Source organism: Balaenoptera borealis, assembly GCF_965194805.1.
Source record: "Balaenoptera borealis genome assembly, chromosome: 16".
NCBI classification, from domain to species: Eukaryota; Metazoa; Chordata; class Mammalia; order Artiodactyla; family Balaenopteridae; genus Balaenoptera; species Balaenoptera borealis.
In genome coordinates this window covers 2135313-2153791 of record NC_138872.1, presented here as the reverse complement: position 1 = coordinate 2153791, position 18479 = coordinate 2135313, and the positions used below count along the sequence as shown (strand labels likewise).

The 18479-nt window shown below is 57.3% G+C and overlaps 1 protein-coding gene across 11 annotated transcripts in view; it reads left to right on the top strand.

Moving 5' to 3' along the window:
* CDH4 (cadherin 4) overlaps positions 1-18479 on the top strand; it is a 568752-nt gene that overhangs the window by 387587 nt on the left and 162686 nt on the right. For all 11 annotated transcript variants that reach the window (XM_082360288.1, XM_082360286.1, XM_082360285.1 and 8 more), the window contains one exon: positions 15225-15451. In XM_082360288.1, coding sequence (XP_082216414.1) covers positions 15225-15451 — 227 coding nt within the window. The remainder of the gene's footprint in view (positions 1-15224; positions 15452-18479) is intronic.

The following is an 18479-nucleotide window of genomic DNA, read 5'->3' as shown; positions in this document are numbered from 1 at the left end:
GGACGGTCCTTGGCCAAGGAAGGGGATGTTTGGGGAAGACAGTTAAGAGGAAGAATGGTGTTCTTTCTTTCCGTGTCCTGGTAGAATTCACTCTTCACCACCGAGCGTTCCTCGTCATGAACCTGGCGAATGTTTCCCTAGGTGCCGACCATCAGAGCCCAAAGTATGTCAGAGGGAGGTCCATCCTGGAAAGCGCTCAGAGCGCACCGCGTGTGGCCCCGTCCCTTCTGAAGAACTGCTCTGTGGTGCCCTGCAGGGCCTCGTGGAGCCCAGACCGGCCCAGGGCAGGGGGGCCTCAGGTCTCTGTGGGGCTATCCCTCTGCCCAGGGCGTCTTAGCCTGGTCGGATTAGCTCCTGCCTTCCTTCAACCCCTGCCCGGGATCCTCCACCACCAGGATCCCCCCTGGGCTCTCCCAGCACCTTGCACCCCGGAGTCCTCAGCAAGCTGCCCCCGCCTGAGCACCTGGCTGCATTTGCTCAAGGCCCACCTGGCCCCAGAGGACGTTTCCGTCCTTGGTTGACAGGCACCCCAAGGGTCTGCTCGTCTCAAGGGGGTCCCCAAACATCTCAAAGCCAAGTGTGACATGAATGCGTCCAGAACGAGAAAGCTCTGATGAGGGAAGACCCGGGGGAGGTTGCCGGCCGTCGGTGTGATTGAGAGGGGGAGGAAATGTGTTCACACTTCCTGAGTTCTAATTCCTTTAGAAAAATGTTTGGCCGCCGACCCACGTGTGTTTGCAGAGGGAGCAGCTGGTAAAGTTCAGGGGCGGGTTTGGATCCAAACGGAGACTGAAGATGTGCCCGGCGAGTGGGGCTGTCAGACGCCAGGGGCCCCGAAGCCGGTGCAGGAGGGCGGCCCGGGGGCTCTAGGCTGTCTTGGGCTGTCCCTCCCACCCACAGGGAGCGACCCCTCCCGGGGTGACAAGCGTGCCCCCATCTCGGCACTGGCGGCCTCAGGTCGGGGCCGGGACAGCCGGGCAGCAGCCTGGGTTCAGACCCCACCCCCTGCCCGGACTCCAGGGAAGGCCTCTCCCTCGGAACCCTGGGTGACCCTGGAATTTGTGGGCTCAGAGAAATTGGGAGGAGGCCTCAGGCTTCCAGCCTCTGGGTGCCCGCTCCAGGCCTGTGAAATCCGCAGCCGTTTGCCCACCTGCAGCCTCAGACTCACAAGTCTTTCTGAATCACAGTGGTGGTTTCTATACAAATGAAGGTCGCTGCCCTGGAGATATCTCAGGTCCCTCCCAATCGCAAGCAGAAGCTGAGGGGGTCGGGGCCTATCCCGTGGCCACACTGGCCTGGGGTAAGCGGCCCAGAAGGAGAGGCCCCTTTAGCACCTCGGTGGGGGGTAAATGAGTTAACGTGTGATCTGCGTTCTCATCTGTGCGCGGTGGAGGGGCCCTGTCTGCGCCAGCTGCCCGGGGCTGCCCCCGGCCATCACACGTGTGCCCGAGTGCGCACACCACTCCCTGGTGTGCGTGAGCGTGTGCCCCTGCGTGTTGCTCTGCCGCCGGCCCTCCTCCGCTCACCGCCAAGAGCCCCTTCCGATGTCCCCGTGTCCCGGGCCTCCTGGCCACCCTCGCCCTCTCCGCACCCGGTCTGCCTGACCAACCGAGCCGCCCGGTGACACCTGCCCGTCCGGTTCCCTCGGCTGGAACGGCAGCTGCCCGAGCTGCACCAGGCTTGGCTCTGCCCACAGTGTCTCCCCTTTTTGGAGAACAGGGGCTTCCCGAGGAGCACGTGCCCGGCAGAGAGCAGCGTGCGAGGGGTCAGTACGTGGATGGACGGATGGATGGACACAGGTTGTGTGTCTGCTCCTTTCTTTGCCGGGTGCCGCGCGCACTGTCCCCACATGAGGTGCCCCCTCCCCCCCGGCGCTGGGAGGGGCTGCGGCCAGGAGGCTGATCCCACCTCTCTGAGCTGGAGTTGCTTGGAGTCACACGGCCAGACGTGGTCCCTGTGGTCACCCAGAGCCGCCCTCCCGAACCTTAACCCGGCCTTAAATAGCATGTCCTCCCTAGATGTTTGGAACAGCCTTGCGAGAGCTTTGAGAGGAGAATGAAACTGTGAATGGATGGGTCAGCGGAGCGGGAGTGCTTTTAAATGCTTTTAAAATACAGAGAGCAAGAAACAGCCCCCAGCTGCCCTTTTGGTAAAATGAAGTAAAATCATAAACCAGATCTGGGGGCCCATCCGGAGTCTCCCCTTCCTCCTGCCAGCCCCCCACCTGCAGAGAGGACAGTGGAGGAGGAGGGAGTGAAGGAAGGGGAAGTGGAGGAAGGGAAAGGAGAAAGGGGGAGGAGGAGGAGGGGAGGGGGAGGAGGAAAGGGGAGGGGGGAGGAGAGGTGGCCTCTGGGGACGGGAAAAGCCATCTCTCTACCTGGGCCTTAATTGCAGATGATTTCATTAGCTCAGTCCTGATGAGCAGGAGCTAATGAGAGAGAGGCTGGCGGGTCTAAAAATAGCAGTCCTGCTCCTTGTGTTGTAAAGGGTCCCCCCCCAGGGCCTGCCCCCCTGGCCTGCTGTCAGCCTCCGCTCCCTCCTCACCACCTCACGAGGGCCACGTTCCGATGTGATGGGAGCCCAAGAGGGGACCTGGCCCCAGGCCGCCAAAGCCAGGACCCTGCAGCAGGAGGGGCTCGTGGACGGAAGGAGCCATGGAGGACGCTGCAACCCCACCTGTTCTTGTAGCAGCAGGAGGCTTGTCTGGGGCGGCCGGGTGCCGGGGCAGCGCCCCGAAGGAGACTAAGGCAGAAGAACAGCCAGGAGCCCATGGGGTGACCACCAGGCGAGCAAGCTGTCCACTGAGCCCCGCCGAGGACTTGTCCACCCGGGAGGGGCCTGGCGCGGTTTCCTCTCGGGAACCCCCGCCCCCGATGCTCCTCAAACAGAGATCACCTTGGAGGTTGCCGTCCCCACTCTCTCAGTGCCCTCACCGGTAAAACGGGTGACAGCTGTCCCTGCCCAAGCTGTGGGGACGGCGTATGGTCTGGGCATGGATTTTGGACCAACGCCTGGCAGGTGCCAAGACCTCTATAAGCAATTGCAGCCGTTATTATTACAGTGATCACCATTATTATCTGTCACCAGGGCCCCTGAGAGACGTGCTAGCTTGCACTTGCCCGGCTTAGAAATGGTCATTCATGGCCAGCAACGCCGGCGGCAGTGACATTTCCACACCCGGGGACAGCGCAGGGAGCCCCTGGGCGCAGCGATGGGTGGAGCCCTGTTGGGAGCAAGGCTGCCGTCTTCTCCCTGCGTCCGGGGGCCACCCAAGCCTTATCCTCTCTCTTCCTGAACGTCATCGTCGGGAGAGCGGGAAGTTTTGCACCAGGCCAGTGCCACCCTCTCCCAAGTGTACGAAATTACAGCCGCAAACCTGACCCGCCCTTGTGGGTCGTCAAGACTGTCAGTACACGTGCGGCTACATTTCTCCTGGTGGCTTAAAATGTGGGTGTGGCCGTGTGTGTGTGAATGGACACCTGGGTATGGTTTTCACATGTAAAGCTCTTGGTAGCAAGAGCTGATGGAAAGAATAGGGGGGCCTCGGAAATAACTGAAACAACGTAGCTGTTGGGAGGAGTGATGTTACTTAAATAACGCACGCGATTCCCTCAGCCTGGTCTGTGTCCCTGGGGAAGGGCTCCAGGGCAGGGACGACCTCGGTCACGTTCGCAACCAGAAGGAAGGGGGCGCTTCTGGCACAAAACTGGGGGCCAGGAGCCCCCTCACCCTCAGCACGGGCTGTGCCACACGCTGGCCGTGGACCTGAGGGGGTCAGGTGACCTCTCTGCGGCTCAGTTTCCTCTTCTGAACCATGGAAAGCCCAGGACTCCTGACGGGTTTGTGAGGTTCGGGACGACAAGGTGCTCCAGGTGCCTCGCAGGACACCTGAGTGACAACCGCGTCAGGAGTGAACGAATGAAAACTCACAGAATGTTCATTAGTTCATGAAATGTTGGTCTAGATCTTCAATAAGATCACAGACTTCTTAACAGTCAAAAACCACCCCCCATTTTTCCAAAGAATCAGATGGACTCCTGGAATCTTGGACGAGAGAGTAAAGGTCCGGGCAGGGCCAGCCCCTCCAGGGTCCTCAGGAACCCCCAATTCCTGGAGCACCCCGCCCACATCCTTGGCCGTTAGCACGGCTCCCACATCCCCGAGATGGAGCTATGGACCAGATGGCCCTTCCTCCCTCCGGTGACGCTGGGCCCTTGCGGGAAGAACATCCCTCCCAGCCCAACTCTCCAAACATAGGAATGACACGCTCGTGGTCAGCCATCCTCCGGGGGTGAGCACAGCAGTTCAGCAGGGGGCCTGGGCATCTCCCACTCCTGGGCGTCTTGGTGGGTCTGCGGCTGGATTCGCCACCGTCACCCCTGCTAGCTCCCCTGTGAGTGCAGGTGGGAGGGTTTCATCAGAGGTGCCACCAACTTAAGAGCCACGAGCTCCGTGGTGATGGGGCGTCAGTGGGATTTACTCATGAGGAGCTCACACCTCCGTTCTGACTGCCACTCAGGAAAGACCTTTTGCATAAATAACCCTCCTCAGACCTGGAACCGCTGCCTTCCTCCTCCACCCAATTCCTATGTCTCCCGAGATTCCTGCATCTCTGTTTTCCTCAACAAAGGACTGTTACTTAGTCCCAGAACCTAGAGAAATCCCTCTCCTTATGTGGGCTCAGAACCATGCTGAGACTGAAGCCTCGTGGTGCAGTCGTGGCAGGGCGGGGGGCGACCAGCTCTGCTTCTCCCATCAGCATCCCCGTCTTCACAGGGTGCATGAATATTAGATTAGGACCCCAAGAGCTTGTCAAGGCAACACTGGGGGTGGGAGTCACGCTGGAGAACACAAGTCGCTCAGACCAGGGCGCATGGTTGTTGCCGCTTTGGCTGATGTTTCCTGGACAGAGAAATGGATGTGAAATCAGGGGTGTTGGATCACGGTGCTGCATTCATTACCAAGGAAACCCAGAGGGAGAGGCAGGTTTCACGCTCCCTCCCGTAGACGAGATGGCATGAGACAGGTTTCAATGTTTTGCTTTAAAATGAGACCTTTAACATTTCTGAGACAGTGTTTTCTCTGGAGACGATGTGTCTAATGGATAGTGAATATCCATTTTTTTAATAGACTTTATATTTTAGAGCAGTTTTAGCTTTATGGAAAGACTGAGCAGGAAGTACAGACTTCCATACACTCCCTCTCTCCCTGCACAGATTCCCCTGTTGTTAACATCTTGCATTGTTACAGTTAGTGCGGGACATTGTTACAGTTAGTGTGGGACATTGTTACAGTTAGTGCGGGACATTGTTACAGTGGATGAACCTGCACTGACACGCCATCATCACCCAAGGTCCATAGTCTACCTTAGGGTTCCCTCCTGGTGTTGTATGTTCCATGGGTTTGGACAAATTTGTAATGATACGTATCCATCATTACTGTATCGCACAGAGTATTTCCACCACCCTAAAGAGCCTCTGTGCTCTACCTGTTCATCCCTCCCTCCCCTCAACCCCTGGCAACCCCTGATTTTTTTAGTGCCTCCATAGTTTTGCCTCTTCCAGAATGTCACGCAGCTTTTTCAGATTGGCTTCTTTCACTAAGTATAATGCATTTACGTTTCCTCTGTGTCTTCCATAGCTTGATAGCTCCTTGGATATCCATTTTTGAAGCTAAGAGAAATGGAATCTGTGCATTTTCCAGATTCTCAAGCAAATCCTGGGTGCCAGAGGACCCTGGTGGTAGGTGCTGGAATTCGCAGTGGGGAGGACTGGCCCAGTGCCTGGTGGCCCAGCTTACTTGGCAGGAGTGGTTGGAGCCACGTGAGCAGGGCGATGGCCTTGGGGGCACAAAGGACGGCCCCCAACATCCTGGGGGAAAGGGGACCCTGAAAGCGGGCCAGGGCTGGGTAGGGGAGAGCAGTCCTGCACACAGAGTGGCGGGGGGCGAGCGGGATACAGGGCGGGATGGAACAGACCTGGATGGCTGAGCCACAGACCACGCGGAGGGAGACCCGTGGGCAGCTCAGGTGGCCCCCCGTGGAGACACTCGTACCACCCAGGACACCTCGGAGTCTGCACCCCACTGCAGCAGGGCTCCCTCAGGGCCCACTTCCTCCCACGAAGTTAGAGGCTCTTCCACGCGGCTGGAGGCCAGTGGCGACAACACATTCTGTGTGCGCACGTGAAACCTGGGGATGACTGAGAAGACGTGAAGAATGCACGGAACCGATTGAGAAGGAATTGGCTGTGCTTTGCGCCCCCGTCGCTGCGATGGGAGTTTGGCAAAGAGGCACAGAGGAAAGGCGGGGGGGAAGATTCCTCGGGTCTGAGGTTTCCAGCAGATGCAGACGTGGCCCTGGTTCTTGCTGGAGGCTTCTAAGCAGGACCGTGAGGGGACACGGGTGCAGGGGCACGTGACTCCGCCTGTTCTCGGCCAAAGGCAGGGCCTCTTCAGGAAGGAAGGATCACGTCGTGGTTTGAACGCACATCAATTTTAAGTTTAAAGGCCCAGGTGAGATTCCAACCGCGCTCATCCTCATGGACACGTCCTCCGAGAGGCAGGGCACCACCCCCCATCCTCGCAGGTGACAGGGTACTGGAGGGCGGCGGGCAACCCCTTGCCCGTGGTGCTAGGAGACGTGCCACAGCAGGGCAAGCCGACCCTGAGCACCGGCTCGGGGGTCCTCTTCTGGGCGCGCCCCCCTCCCCATGATCCGCGTCGGCCCCCGGGGGTGCCTGTCCCCCACCCAGACTCGCGCCGTGTGGGGCTTCGCACAGACATCCTGCTTGTGGAGAGGGTCGGCAGGTACCCTCACACTTTGCTGGAAATGGCGCTTTTCCAACTTGTGTGAACAAATGGCCGCCTCGGGAATCTGTGCTGAGCAAAATGATAGCAGAAGAAAACCAGAAAACACAACCAGCCACAGTCTCAGGCGTCCATCCTGGCCCCGGGGCACCTTCCTGAGGTCCAGGCGCACCCACGGCATCTGCCGGTGACCGCACTCAGGCCGGCTGCTCCGGGGGTCCGCCTGGTGGGCAGACCAGTCCTGGGCTCTGTAGATGCAGGGTCTCCATCCATGACCGGCCTTCCCTGACTCCACGGGCAGGAGGGGTGGGGCTGATGCCCATGTGCGGTCAGGGGAGATGTCTGATTCGGATTGAGTGGAAAAGAGGCAAACGTAGCAACCTTTTATGTTTAAAATACACATTTCAGGAAAGAGTCTGGAAGGAGAGCCAAGGATGCCAGTTACCTGGGGCTCCAGTGATGCCCCGTCCGTCCCAAGGCTGCGGGGGGAGCAGCAATGTGGGGCCTGCGACAGCCCCTCCTCAGGGGAGTCCACTCAAGCACGACCCCCACGCCTGTCCCACATTAGTAAAACCCGCTGAACTTCTGTCTGCCTCTTATGGTCACCGTGCACGAGCAGTTCTAAACAATGTCCACCCCGCCCCTGGAGTGGACAGCACTGGAGTGAATGAAGCTCTCGGGAGAGAGGACTCAGCAGCTGGGATAAATCCAGGAAGGCTCCTTGGAGGAGGCGGCCCACGTGGTAAAGGGCGTTGCAGAGCATTTCAGGCACGGGAAACTGAGTGCACTGAGGCTGAGCGCTTGGAGTATTTGGCCCACAGGGAGGGGATGAGCTATGGGAGAGTCAGGGTGCAAGTGAGCTTGGGGAGGTGGGTGGGGTGAGAACAGCCCACAAGTCCTCTCAGCTGCACCTGGAGGGTGTGGTCTTTGGGGCCACTGCGTTCAAGCTCTGCCTCCATCACTTTCTGGTTGGGAGACTGGAGGCCAGGGACACCCGCTCTCCGCCTGGTTGCCCATCAGTAGAGCAGAGGAGGATAAAGGTGGTCTCCTCCCTGGGGGTGGGCTGTGAGGGTAAATTTGAGGATACAGTGAAAGGCTGAGCTCCGAGTGGGGCTCTCGGTGGCCACTTGACCGTTCTCCCGTGGCTTTAGCTACAGTCAGGCAGGGAGGGGGGTGCATCACGTGCTTGGCGCCCACCTCCCTGAAGCCTGGGTCCCCGCCAGGGACAGGTCCTGTTCTGGAGAATCAGTGGGGGAAGAGGCATCCCTGGGGGCACTGTGCACAGAGCAACCCCCGCCGGGGCCGTGCTCAAGCCCTCCTCTCCAACCCTGACCTTTACCTGAAGCATGTGCTGCCCCTGGGGCTGCCCTGGTCTCCTCTGGCTGCCCAGCACCTGGCCGGTGCCCGGAGCGTGGAGACGCAGTGAGTGGGGGATGGTGGACGGAAGGAGAGAGGGAGGGAGGGAGGCTGACTCCGCCGGGGGAACGTATTTACTCCCCAGCACAGCCCCAGCTACAAGCTCACCTCTGGCTCATTTGATCTTTCTCAGCGCAACTAACAAGAAAAATAATTTAAAAAGCAAAAGGGGGGACTTTCAGCACCACGGTGCACGTCTCCAGTATGCCAGATTCGGGGAGGCGCAGCCCCCTGCCCCCGTAAATGTCAGCAGGCTGCCGCCAATGCGGAAGCAGACCCGGGTGTCACTCACGCCTGTTCGCACGCAGCATGCCGTCACCTCGTTCTTCTCACAGAGCGAGCAATTAAAAATGATGAGGGTAGAGGGTTAAATGTAAACCCTCTTGGTGGGGGGGCCGCCGGGCTTCCTTTCATGGGTGCCGAGCGTTCTCGACAGACGCTGTGGATAAGCATGGCTGCACCTGTCTGCTGCCAGCCAGCGAGATGGGCGCAGGGCAGAGAAAAATTTTCTGAGAAAGGGCTTTGCACTGTCCTGGAAAAAGGAAAGAAGCGGGTCTCTGCTGTTTAGCCGAGGGCCTAATTATGGTGCTACACAGGCAGAGTAGCGAATCGGTGTGATCTTCAGATTTCAGAACTGATCCGAGCCAGGACCCTGTGCCGCAGATTCTAGCACGTGGAATGCAGAGTTTTCACCTATGAGGTGTGCGCACCAGCTGCAAACGTTAGGAATGCACAAAATTCTAAGAAAAACGGGCTTGCCACACGTCTTTGCATTTTGGGCATCAATTAACTAGATATTAAAAGTGCCCAGGGCCCTGATGGAGAGCGCTGGTGTCTGTAACGACTCTGGGCCTGCGTATCGCGGGGACACATTCTACAGTGTCATCTTCTCTCAGCAAGTTCAGTTTGCTCATCGATAAAATGAGGGGCTGGAGGAAATGGTCTCTGGGGCGCCGTCCAGTCCTGACATCCTAGAGGTTTGTGACACTCCTAGCAGGCGCTGGAGACCCGGTGAAGCTCTCGCAGGTCCCCGCGTGGCGCGGTACCCGGCACACAGACACGTGGCGCATGAAGGCACGCAGGCAGCTTCCAGGATGGCAGCTCAGAGCCCCGCTTCGTGAAGCCTTCATCTCCCTCCCGGGCCCCAGAGCGCTCTCCCCTCCTCTGCTCCGACGTCAGCGTTTCCCCGTCTCTTTGGCCTGCGCTTGGGCCTCGAAGGGAGAGGCCGTGGGGAGGGGAGCTGGGGTCGTGTATCACGGCTGTTTCCAGGGAGGTTTTGTGAAGCTCTGGGCATGTGCGGCCTGGGGGGCTGGGGGTCTTGAGGGGCAGGAAGCTGAGGCCGCCCTTCTCCCTGTCCTTCCAGCAGCCAGGAGGCAGGGACTCAGGGAGGCCCTGGAAACTGCTTCAGGGTAAAATTCACGTACATAAACTTCACCACTTCAAGTGAACAATGCAGTGGCGCTTAGTACATTCACGTGCTGAGCAGCCGTCAGCTCCCTCTGGTTCCAGAACTTCTCGTCACCCCGAAGGAGACCCCGTACCCATCAGGAGTCACTCGCAGCCCCCGGCCGCCACCCAGCTGCATCTGTCTACGCTGGCCACAGCACCAGCCCTCCCGGGTGGGCAAGGGCTGTGGTGACGGCCACCAGGAGGCCCCACAGTCAGCAGACAGCACCCTTGGGGGATAAAGGGAGACACCCACAGGGACGCAGCCATGCCCAGCGGATGACCCACGAGAGGCTTCCTCGGGGGGCCCAGGGCCAGTTGGGGGGGTCTGCAGTGTCCTGAGGTTTTGCAGGCCCTCCTGGCCTTGTCTCCTCTCCCCGTCCCCCGCAGGGGCTCCCTGCACCGTCTCCCTGGTGATGCATCGTTGCTGGGTGGGTGGATGAATCATCTAGTTGAAGAACCCTCCCTGGATTCCTTGCTCTCTTTCCTTCCTTTTCTCCTTCTTTTCCTGGTTCTTGAATTTCTCTCTCCCAAGCAGACGACGTATCTGAAGTGTGTGCAGGAGTCCTGTGATCCACTGTAGCTAAATGTGGAGGACGTGCTTCTGAAGTCACAGCGGTGGACCCCTAACTCAGTTCACTGGGTGTTTTTATGGCTGGAAAAGGCTATGACCCTCTCTTAACATTGGCCCCGAAGGGAGGCCGTCCCATCCGCTCAGGACACCTCCTCAGCCCCAGACGCTGCTGGACCTTCCTAGAAACCCCTGGAGTGACACGGAGGCCCTTCCCTCCTGGCGGGGAGTTCCCTAACCCTGCCCGTCTCTGGGAGTCTGCAGGTCGTCCCACTGGCTGAGGACCTTCCTGGGCGCTTGTTTTGACTCTTGTTCGTCCCCAACAGCCCGGCTCCCGTCACACTGGCCCTGAGTCCTTGACAGCCCGCACTCCCTCTGCCCAGGACCTTTGCACGTGCTGCCGTGTGGCCTGGAAAGCTCTCCCCTGCCCCAGCTCTCCTCTTGCATCCCTCGGTGCTCAGCGGAAGTACCAGGACCTCATCCTCGGGAAGCCCTCCCGCCGCACGTCTGGGTCAGGCTCTCTCAGAACCGGGCTCCTTCCTTCACGCAGAGCCCCCTGCCCCCCGCCAGCCCCTGGGAGCCACATCCGCAGTGTGACAACCCACCCCCGCTCTGAGCCCCATTTGGCAGTCACTGTGCTTTTTGCTGACTGTTGTGTCCGTAAATCAACACGAATGGATGGATGTTGGTGCCCCGGGAGCTCTGCGTGTGCAGCTGCCTTCACCACAGGGCAAAGGGTTCCACCAGGGGCAGAATCCGGGGGCGGCCCTGGGGCAGGGGAGGCCACGGGGGTTCCAGCAGTAACTCAGTGGGCCCTCAGGGGGCGTGTCGGCAGGGACACCAGGATGACAGACAGAGACTAACATTTACGCAGCGCGAAGGAACACGCATCTCGGTGACAGATGGCCAGCCAGGTGCGCCCCTGCCCTTCATCTGGATGGGCAATGTGCCAGCCCGAGGACAGCCAGCCCAGACTGCCGACCAGCCTCAACACTGCTTTCCTGAGTTCCCGGTGAGGGGTGAGGGAGGGGAGGCGCCCTGGAAGACGGAATCCTGCACATAGTTGAATTTCCTAGTGCTCAGGCCTTCCCACCGTGTCCTGCTGGACGCTTTCCTGGGCGTTGGTGTCTCATGTGTGCTTCTCGAATAGCCATCGACGGTGCTGTTGCCACTCCAAATGCTGGGCCTTTTCAGCGTCAGGTCACATTTCAGGAGTAGGGCAGACGCGGGCGGGTATCCGTTCTTCTCTGGACGGCTTCTCGGAATGAACAGGGCTTGGAAATGGAATCCGTCCTGTCCGAAGGGAGAGGCGGGCGCTGGGGGCCAGGCCTGGGCTGGGGAGGGGGAGCCGGCCCCCAGTTGTGCGAGAGGGTCAGAATGCCAAGTGCTGGCTGACCCCACACATCCCGAAGGGCTCCCCTCCCCGCCCCTGGGGCCCCCACCCTGGCCCGGCCCCTCTTGGTGACCCCGTAGAAGCCTGTGCGATTCCACCATCTGTGCTGCCATTTCCCAGTCACCTCCCACCCGGAGCCTCCGCTCTGTGTTCCCAGGTAGATCCCCAGAGCCAGGCACCAGGGGGCCCATAAATGTTTGTGGGATGAACGAGCTTGTGGGACCTTGGCCCAGTGCTGTGCTACCTGTCTCCTCAGGTGGGTAACACGGGTACCGGCCGGAGCGCAAGACAAGTTGGGTTCATGCAGCCTCTACGCTGCGCTGGCCCCGTTCATCCTTTTCTGCTGCTCCCAGAGGCCTCTGCTCAGAGAGGCCGCTGCTGGTCGGGTCACACACCTGGCGTCCCAGCCCCATCCCGAAGGGGCCTGCCGGTGTGGGCATGGCTGCAGCACACACCTGCGCCCGGAGCTCACGCTTGCCCTCCTCCGCGGCGGGCATCAGTGCATACACCTCCCCACCCTCCCGGGACCCCGCCCTCGGGCAGGTGAGTGCTGAGTGCTGCCCCCAGGGCCCAGGGGCCGCGGCCACCACCCCTCCAAGGGGACGGAGGCAGCGGGGGCTGTGACTGTGCGTGTTTAAACAACTGGACCTGATTTCTCTCAGGAGTTCTCCCATCTCTTGTCACGTTTGTTTAAAACTAGTGGAAGTAGTTAGCAAGCCGCAGAGACTCACGGCGGGGCTGGGCGGTGGGTGACGAGCGCCCGGCAGTCCCCACGTCCCGGCCTCGGAGGGAAGGAGGTGCTGTCTCCCTCCAAGCAGATCTCCTCTGGTGGAGCCTGAAGGAGGTTGTGACCCCGGGGCCTGCACATCCAAGCAGGCATTTTCTCCCCACGAAGTGAGGAAGACCTTCTTGGACCCTCATGCTGGGACCACAGCACCCGGCCAGGCCTGCGCAGGAGCTCGTGAGCATGCGACGGCCTGGCAGCACCCTTGCCCCTAAAAGAGGAGGACATTTAACTTGCAGAGATAGAGGCAGACTCCAGAAATAAAGAGGATGCAAGAGGAGGAAAGGGGGTTGAAGAGGAAACAAAGATAGAAAATTGGGCAGAAAGTGCTAAGGTTGGTAAATGCCTCAGTACTGCTAGGTCCCAGCTACCTACCGCATTGCCTCTGAGCTTCCTGGTGGCCAAAGCGAAGAGGGAAACTGCCTTGGGGCAATTCACCAGAAAAAGGCAAATGGGCTTCTGGGTGACAGGAACCGTTCCTGCCCCAAGACCTAAGATGTGTCTCTGGAGAGTCTGCCCCTCGAGTGCTCGCTTCCCTTTTTTTTTTTTTAACATCTTTATTGGAGTATGATTGCTTTTCAGTGGTGTGTTAGTTTCTGTTGTATAACAAAGTGCATCAGCTATATGTATACATATAGCCCCATATCTCCTCCATCTTGCTTCACTTCCCATTTTTATGGCAAGACGTCGTGTTTGTAACCTTCTGAGCAGTGTTTGCATGTTGAGAAATTTAAACCCACGTTCCTCAGGGTTTCAAACGGGAGTTCACTTATTCGGAGCTAAAGTGCCATGAACACCCCTGGTGTCTCAGAAGAACAAACCTTCCTGATCTTTTCCTTTGAAAGAGAGGCCCAGCCCAGGCACGCACAGGAAGGCACTGTTCTGAATTCCCTTCCTTCTGGAAAGCTGGCACCCCAGCACCGTGGGCACTCGGAATGGCCCCCATCTCCCCGCAGGCACGTTCCAGCTCCTGCTTCCTCACTGACGAGGGCTCTGAGTCTCAGACATGATGGCGAAACCAGCCTGTTGGGTTGAGCCGATCAGACAAGCCTCAGTTGCACTGAAGCTGGAGGCTGGGTTCCATGTTGTCCCAAAGCCCCCATGCCTCTCGTCGCGTGGAGGGCCCGAGTCAGACCCAGGCTGGAAAGATGTTAAGAGCACCCGCGAGGAGAGGCCCAACTTTATCATCATAGGTCACGTCTGGTGGTGCCACCTTTAATGTCCTGAGGGCTCCCGTCCACTGAGGACGTCTGTCCCCTGCAAGGTCCCAGGCTCCTGTGGACAGTACCCTGACCTTCCTGTTGGGGCAGCTCCTATGCGGGTGATTTTTTTCTCTGACAGCAGTGTCCACACTTCCCTCAAATGCCACCAAAGCTCTGCGCCTATTTTTTAAAAAATATAACTACACCATCACTTAATCCTGAAGAAACTCAAACCTTCCCGCTACTGTCCAATCCCATTCATGTTATTAGAAATTTTCTTTCAGAGAACAAAGGGCTTATTCATGTACTTTGTGCTAATCTCCCGGCAATCATAGAACTGTCATTTTTATCTTTGTCAATGACAATTGGGCATCAGAAATGGTTGATCCACTCCGTTTTTTGCTGATTTTAATTTGTTTACCGACGGGGAGGACAGGACTACAAAGGCAGTTTGGAATTTTCCCGTCACTTGAAAAAGAATGTGATTATTCCCTCACTGGGGAGGGGTAGTTCCCTGGAGCTACAGCCCACTCCGCACCTTGGTTGCCCTCGTCCACCCGAGGACCCCTCTCTGTGAGCTCTGGAGTCTGTACACGCACGGAAATGTCTGGTTTCCTCACATTTAAAAACATTTTTATATTAAACCCACACGTGGGGATTGCTGGGGACTGGGGAGAGTCTGAAGTGAAGGATTTGAAACGAGGGAACGTTCTGTTATTTATTATTTCAAGGCAGCCAACAATAAAAGGTGAACGCAGGAGCAAACACTGATCAAACCTAACAGTGAGGAGCTTTTTTTAGTTTCTAGAATAAATAGTAATTAAATCATGTAAGCTGTAATTTCATGACAGTGAAATTGCTTAAAAAACCAATCCTCCCACCATAATTGCTGAGATACCCACACTTTTATAAATACTAGGTAACTTTATCCATCGTTTTTATCAGCAGAACGTGACACTGGCTGTTGGTGCCTCATAATTTACCACGGCATTAGGTGGCAGCTGCAAAAGCACACGTACGAAAAAGGCACTAATGTGATCCCGGTGAATGCGCGGCTTCCGAGATGTCTTTTCCTGCAGGGGGTTTACAAACGGTCCAGGTGATGGAGTCATTGGGAGGGGCTGACAATTCAGTGCCTAATTACTGTTTGGGAAACACAGCAGCGTGCCTGCCCTGCCGTGTCAGTAGACCATCCGCCTTCCACGCCTGCTTCCAAGTCACCGAGAAAGCTCTCGGCTGCCCCAGGGTCACCAGGGAATTGATTGAGGGTAAAGAAACTCCTCCCCCCGCATGGCTCAGACTCAGTTGAACCCAAAGTTGATAGTGACGGGGAGACACGTTTGCAGAAATGAGAACAGCTGTGTTTCAGAGAGAATGAACATGCATTCATTGCTTTTGGTCGATGTTCGTTTTTCTGAGGCTTCAGCTAATTCCCTAGGGGGTAGAGATAAAACCCAGTGCCTGAAGGTCGAAAAGTCAGTTAAATCACCACTTTTTCGAAGCTCATTGGAGACCAAGGACCCGCTGCTGGAAATAAGCTGTGAGCGGGCACCTGCCCGCCAGGCTGGTCCCCAGCGCCCTGACCTTCTCCCCCTCCTCTTGCAGTCAAGTTCAGCAGCTGCCTGGGGACCAAGGGGACACACTATGAGACCGACAGCATGGACTTCAAAGTCGGGGCTGACGGGACGGTCTTCGCCACCCGGGAGCTGCAGATCCCCTCCGAGCAGGTGGCCTTCACCGTAACCGCGTGGGACCGCCAGACGGCCGAGCGCTGGGACGCCGCGGTACGGCTGCTGGTGGCCCAGACCTCACCCACACGCTCTGGACACAAGGTAAGGTGTGACTACATGCGGGGAGGGGGCTGGGTAGGGGTCCTTCCTCCTTCAGGTCACGGAGCAGAACCTCTGCAGAGGCTGACACTTGAGTGGGCGGCGTGGGCCGGGAGGGGGACCCCTGACCTCCCACCTTCCCAGGCAGGGCTGCCCACAGGCTCCACCCCCACTGGGGGTAGTGCACAGCTGTCAGCACCCTTTTTCGGACAAGGGCCCCACAGCTCCGCTTCTCACCGGGCACCTCACCTGCCTGAGGCTTTTAGCCCACCAGCCCCGGAAGCTCCCAAGGCCTGGAGGGACAAGAAGTAAGACAGAGGCCACGTGGCTGGCCTTGCGAGGTGGCCAGAGTAGCTGGCGTGAGACTGATTCAGAGAGAGGGAAATGGGGAGGTGGGGGGGAGGGATGGCACCCTTCACATAGACACACACCAGCCACTGTCACCCGCCTCCGCAGCCCTCCCTCCAGCTTCACCTCTGACTCGGCTGCATGGCCCTGTTGACCGGACAGGAGGGGTGAATTCACTTCCCCTGGTCCTGAAAGGCCTCTCAGCCCCACAGGCCCCAGGAATCCAGGACCAGACCCCTCAGCCCCCAGAAATCCCCACATTAGTTTTCCCGTGTCTGAGGGGGACCAGGTCTGCTTACCTCTGCCCGTCCCGTGTTTATTGGCAGCTGCGTTGACCTCCGGCGTGAGGGATCCCTGGTCAGCAGAGAAGTTGCTGCCCAGCTGACCTGCATGACAGGTCCAGCTACACACGTCCACCTACATGAAGGGTGGACCCGTGGGGAGGGAGACGCCCTTACAGTCAACAGGAGGCCTTGGGGTCATCAGTGTTATGATGTGTGTGCGGTTCACCAGCAAAGGAAACACACCGGTTAAAGCAGGACAGGCCGTCGGGGACAGCATTTGTGGGTATTCCCTCGGAAAAGGGTTCGAGGGAAGTAGAGGGTTAGACCAAGTTGACCAGATCCCTTTCTACAGATTTGCCCAGAACCTCACAGGACTAAAGGGCTCGTTGAACCTCAGTGGGAGACAGTCTGCAAGTTTCCCCAAACCTATTTGACCAAGGAACCTTCTTAATGGGACATCTTACAAGGCAGGTGTCCCGAGGAACCCACTTTGGAAAACAGGGGCTGTGTTTCATTGTGTCTTGTTAAACAACATAGAGGTGGTTTTGGTGAGGAAAGGGAAAGTGGTGACTCGGTGGATAGCCTTATCTTGGTGGTGAGCTGACCCCATCGGGAAGGACGTCCTGAGTGCCCTCGTGGGTGCGCTGAACCAGGTGTTGAAACATGCTTCTAACAGGGGCGCCCCCCAGATCGTGAGCCTCACCTTGGGGATGTTGAAAACCTTGAGACACATGGATGTGGTTTTCCATTCCTTCCCGAATGACCGTGACAAGCCACACCCTGGTGAGAGGGCAGCATGGCCCACGCAGGGGCCCCTCCCTGTCGGCAGCCAGGCCAGGGGCAGCAGTGGGAAGGCTTACATCCCTGACTGTGATGCAAAAACTGCACCTTGTGGGCAAGGAGTAGGGCTCCCTAACGCCCGTGGATGGCCTCAGATAAAACGCATTAATTAAAAATATAGGGACTTCCCTCGCGGTCCAGTGGTTGAGACTTTGCCTTTCAATGCAGGGGGTGTGTGTTTGATCCCTGGTTGGGGAGCTAGGATCCCACATGCCTCGTGGCCAAGAGACCAAGACATAAAATAGAAGCAATACTGTAACAAATTCAGTAAAGACTTTGAGGATGGTCCACATCAAAAAAAAATCTTTAAAAAAGTAAAAAGAAAATAAAAATAATGACACCTTTTGTCAGGCATGTTAATGAAGCAATTTCTGATGCAGTTAATCCCCTTATCCTCCAAAAAGGGTGACTGCAGTTAGTCCCCAGGACACGTGAACCTCCAACCCCCCAGCAGGCAGGCCCGAGAAGCACCCGATCTGCAGATTCCACATCCCAGACTCAGAGCATCCTTGGGGGTGACTTTGTGGGGTTACACCCTGAGCACATGAAACATGACCCTGTAGGTGGTGGGCAGAGTCTCTGCAGCCCACCTGACCCAGTCCTTCCCTGTTTATTTCATGTCGCCTTCATTGCTGATGGCTCCCTGCTTCCTCCTTCTTCAAATCCAAAGAGCCCTGCCCTGACTTTCTAGGACCCCACCTAGACCCTGCCCTAAGTGTGTCCACATTGATCCTCACAACATCTCCAGAAGTGGGCACTGTCACTGTCCCCACTTTACAGGTGGGGAAGCAGAATCCTGTGACTGCAGCCTCTTTGCTGCATGGGAGAACCGATGTTCTGGAAAGGAGTGAAAAAACGACTTTCTAGGGACAGCTGAGCCCGGCATCGTAACGGAACCTGGCTGCCGTGGATTGTCAGTTTGAATCAAGGCTTCTCCAGCTTACTGGCTGATGTTCTAGGACAAGCATACAACCTCTCTGAGGTTTACTGCTCTAGAAAATGGGACAGCAATGTTACCTACATCCTATCCAAGGGTTGTCGAGAGGATTATGTGAGATAATGTGAGGTCAGGCAGGGTGCAGGCTCTATGAGAGCCCTGTCCCCAAAGAGGCCAAAAATAGTTGCTCTTATTGCTGTCATCAGCATGGTCCCAGCCCTCTGAGTCATGTGCTCATCATGGCCACTGGGCCCTCACCAGGGTGGTGCCAGGGGGACAGGGAGGAGGGTCTGTGTGGGACACTGGGTCACTCAGTTGATGTGCCCTTACAGAGACCAGTGCCAACCTTTGAATAATGTCACTCTGTGTAAATGGGTTAAGGTGATGCCAGATTGCTGGTGTCCTTAGTCATCTGCCAAAAGCAAATGTAAATCTTCTCCAGTGGAAAGTATCATACCAGACGTCAAATTATATCTCCTTTTATATACAATGTCTAGCACTCAACTGAAAATGACTGAAGGGACAAAACAAGATAAATAAAAATCAAGAGGAGGAGCAGATGATAATCAAAGACCCACAGGGCTCCAGGTAATAGTTATCAGATGTAGATTTTATCATAACT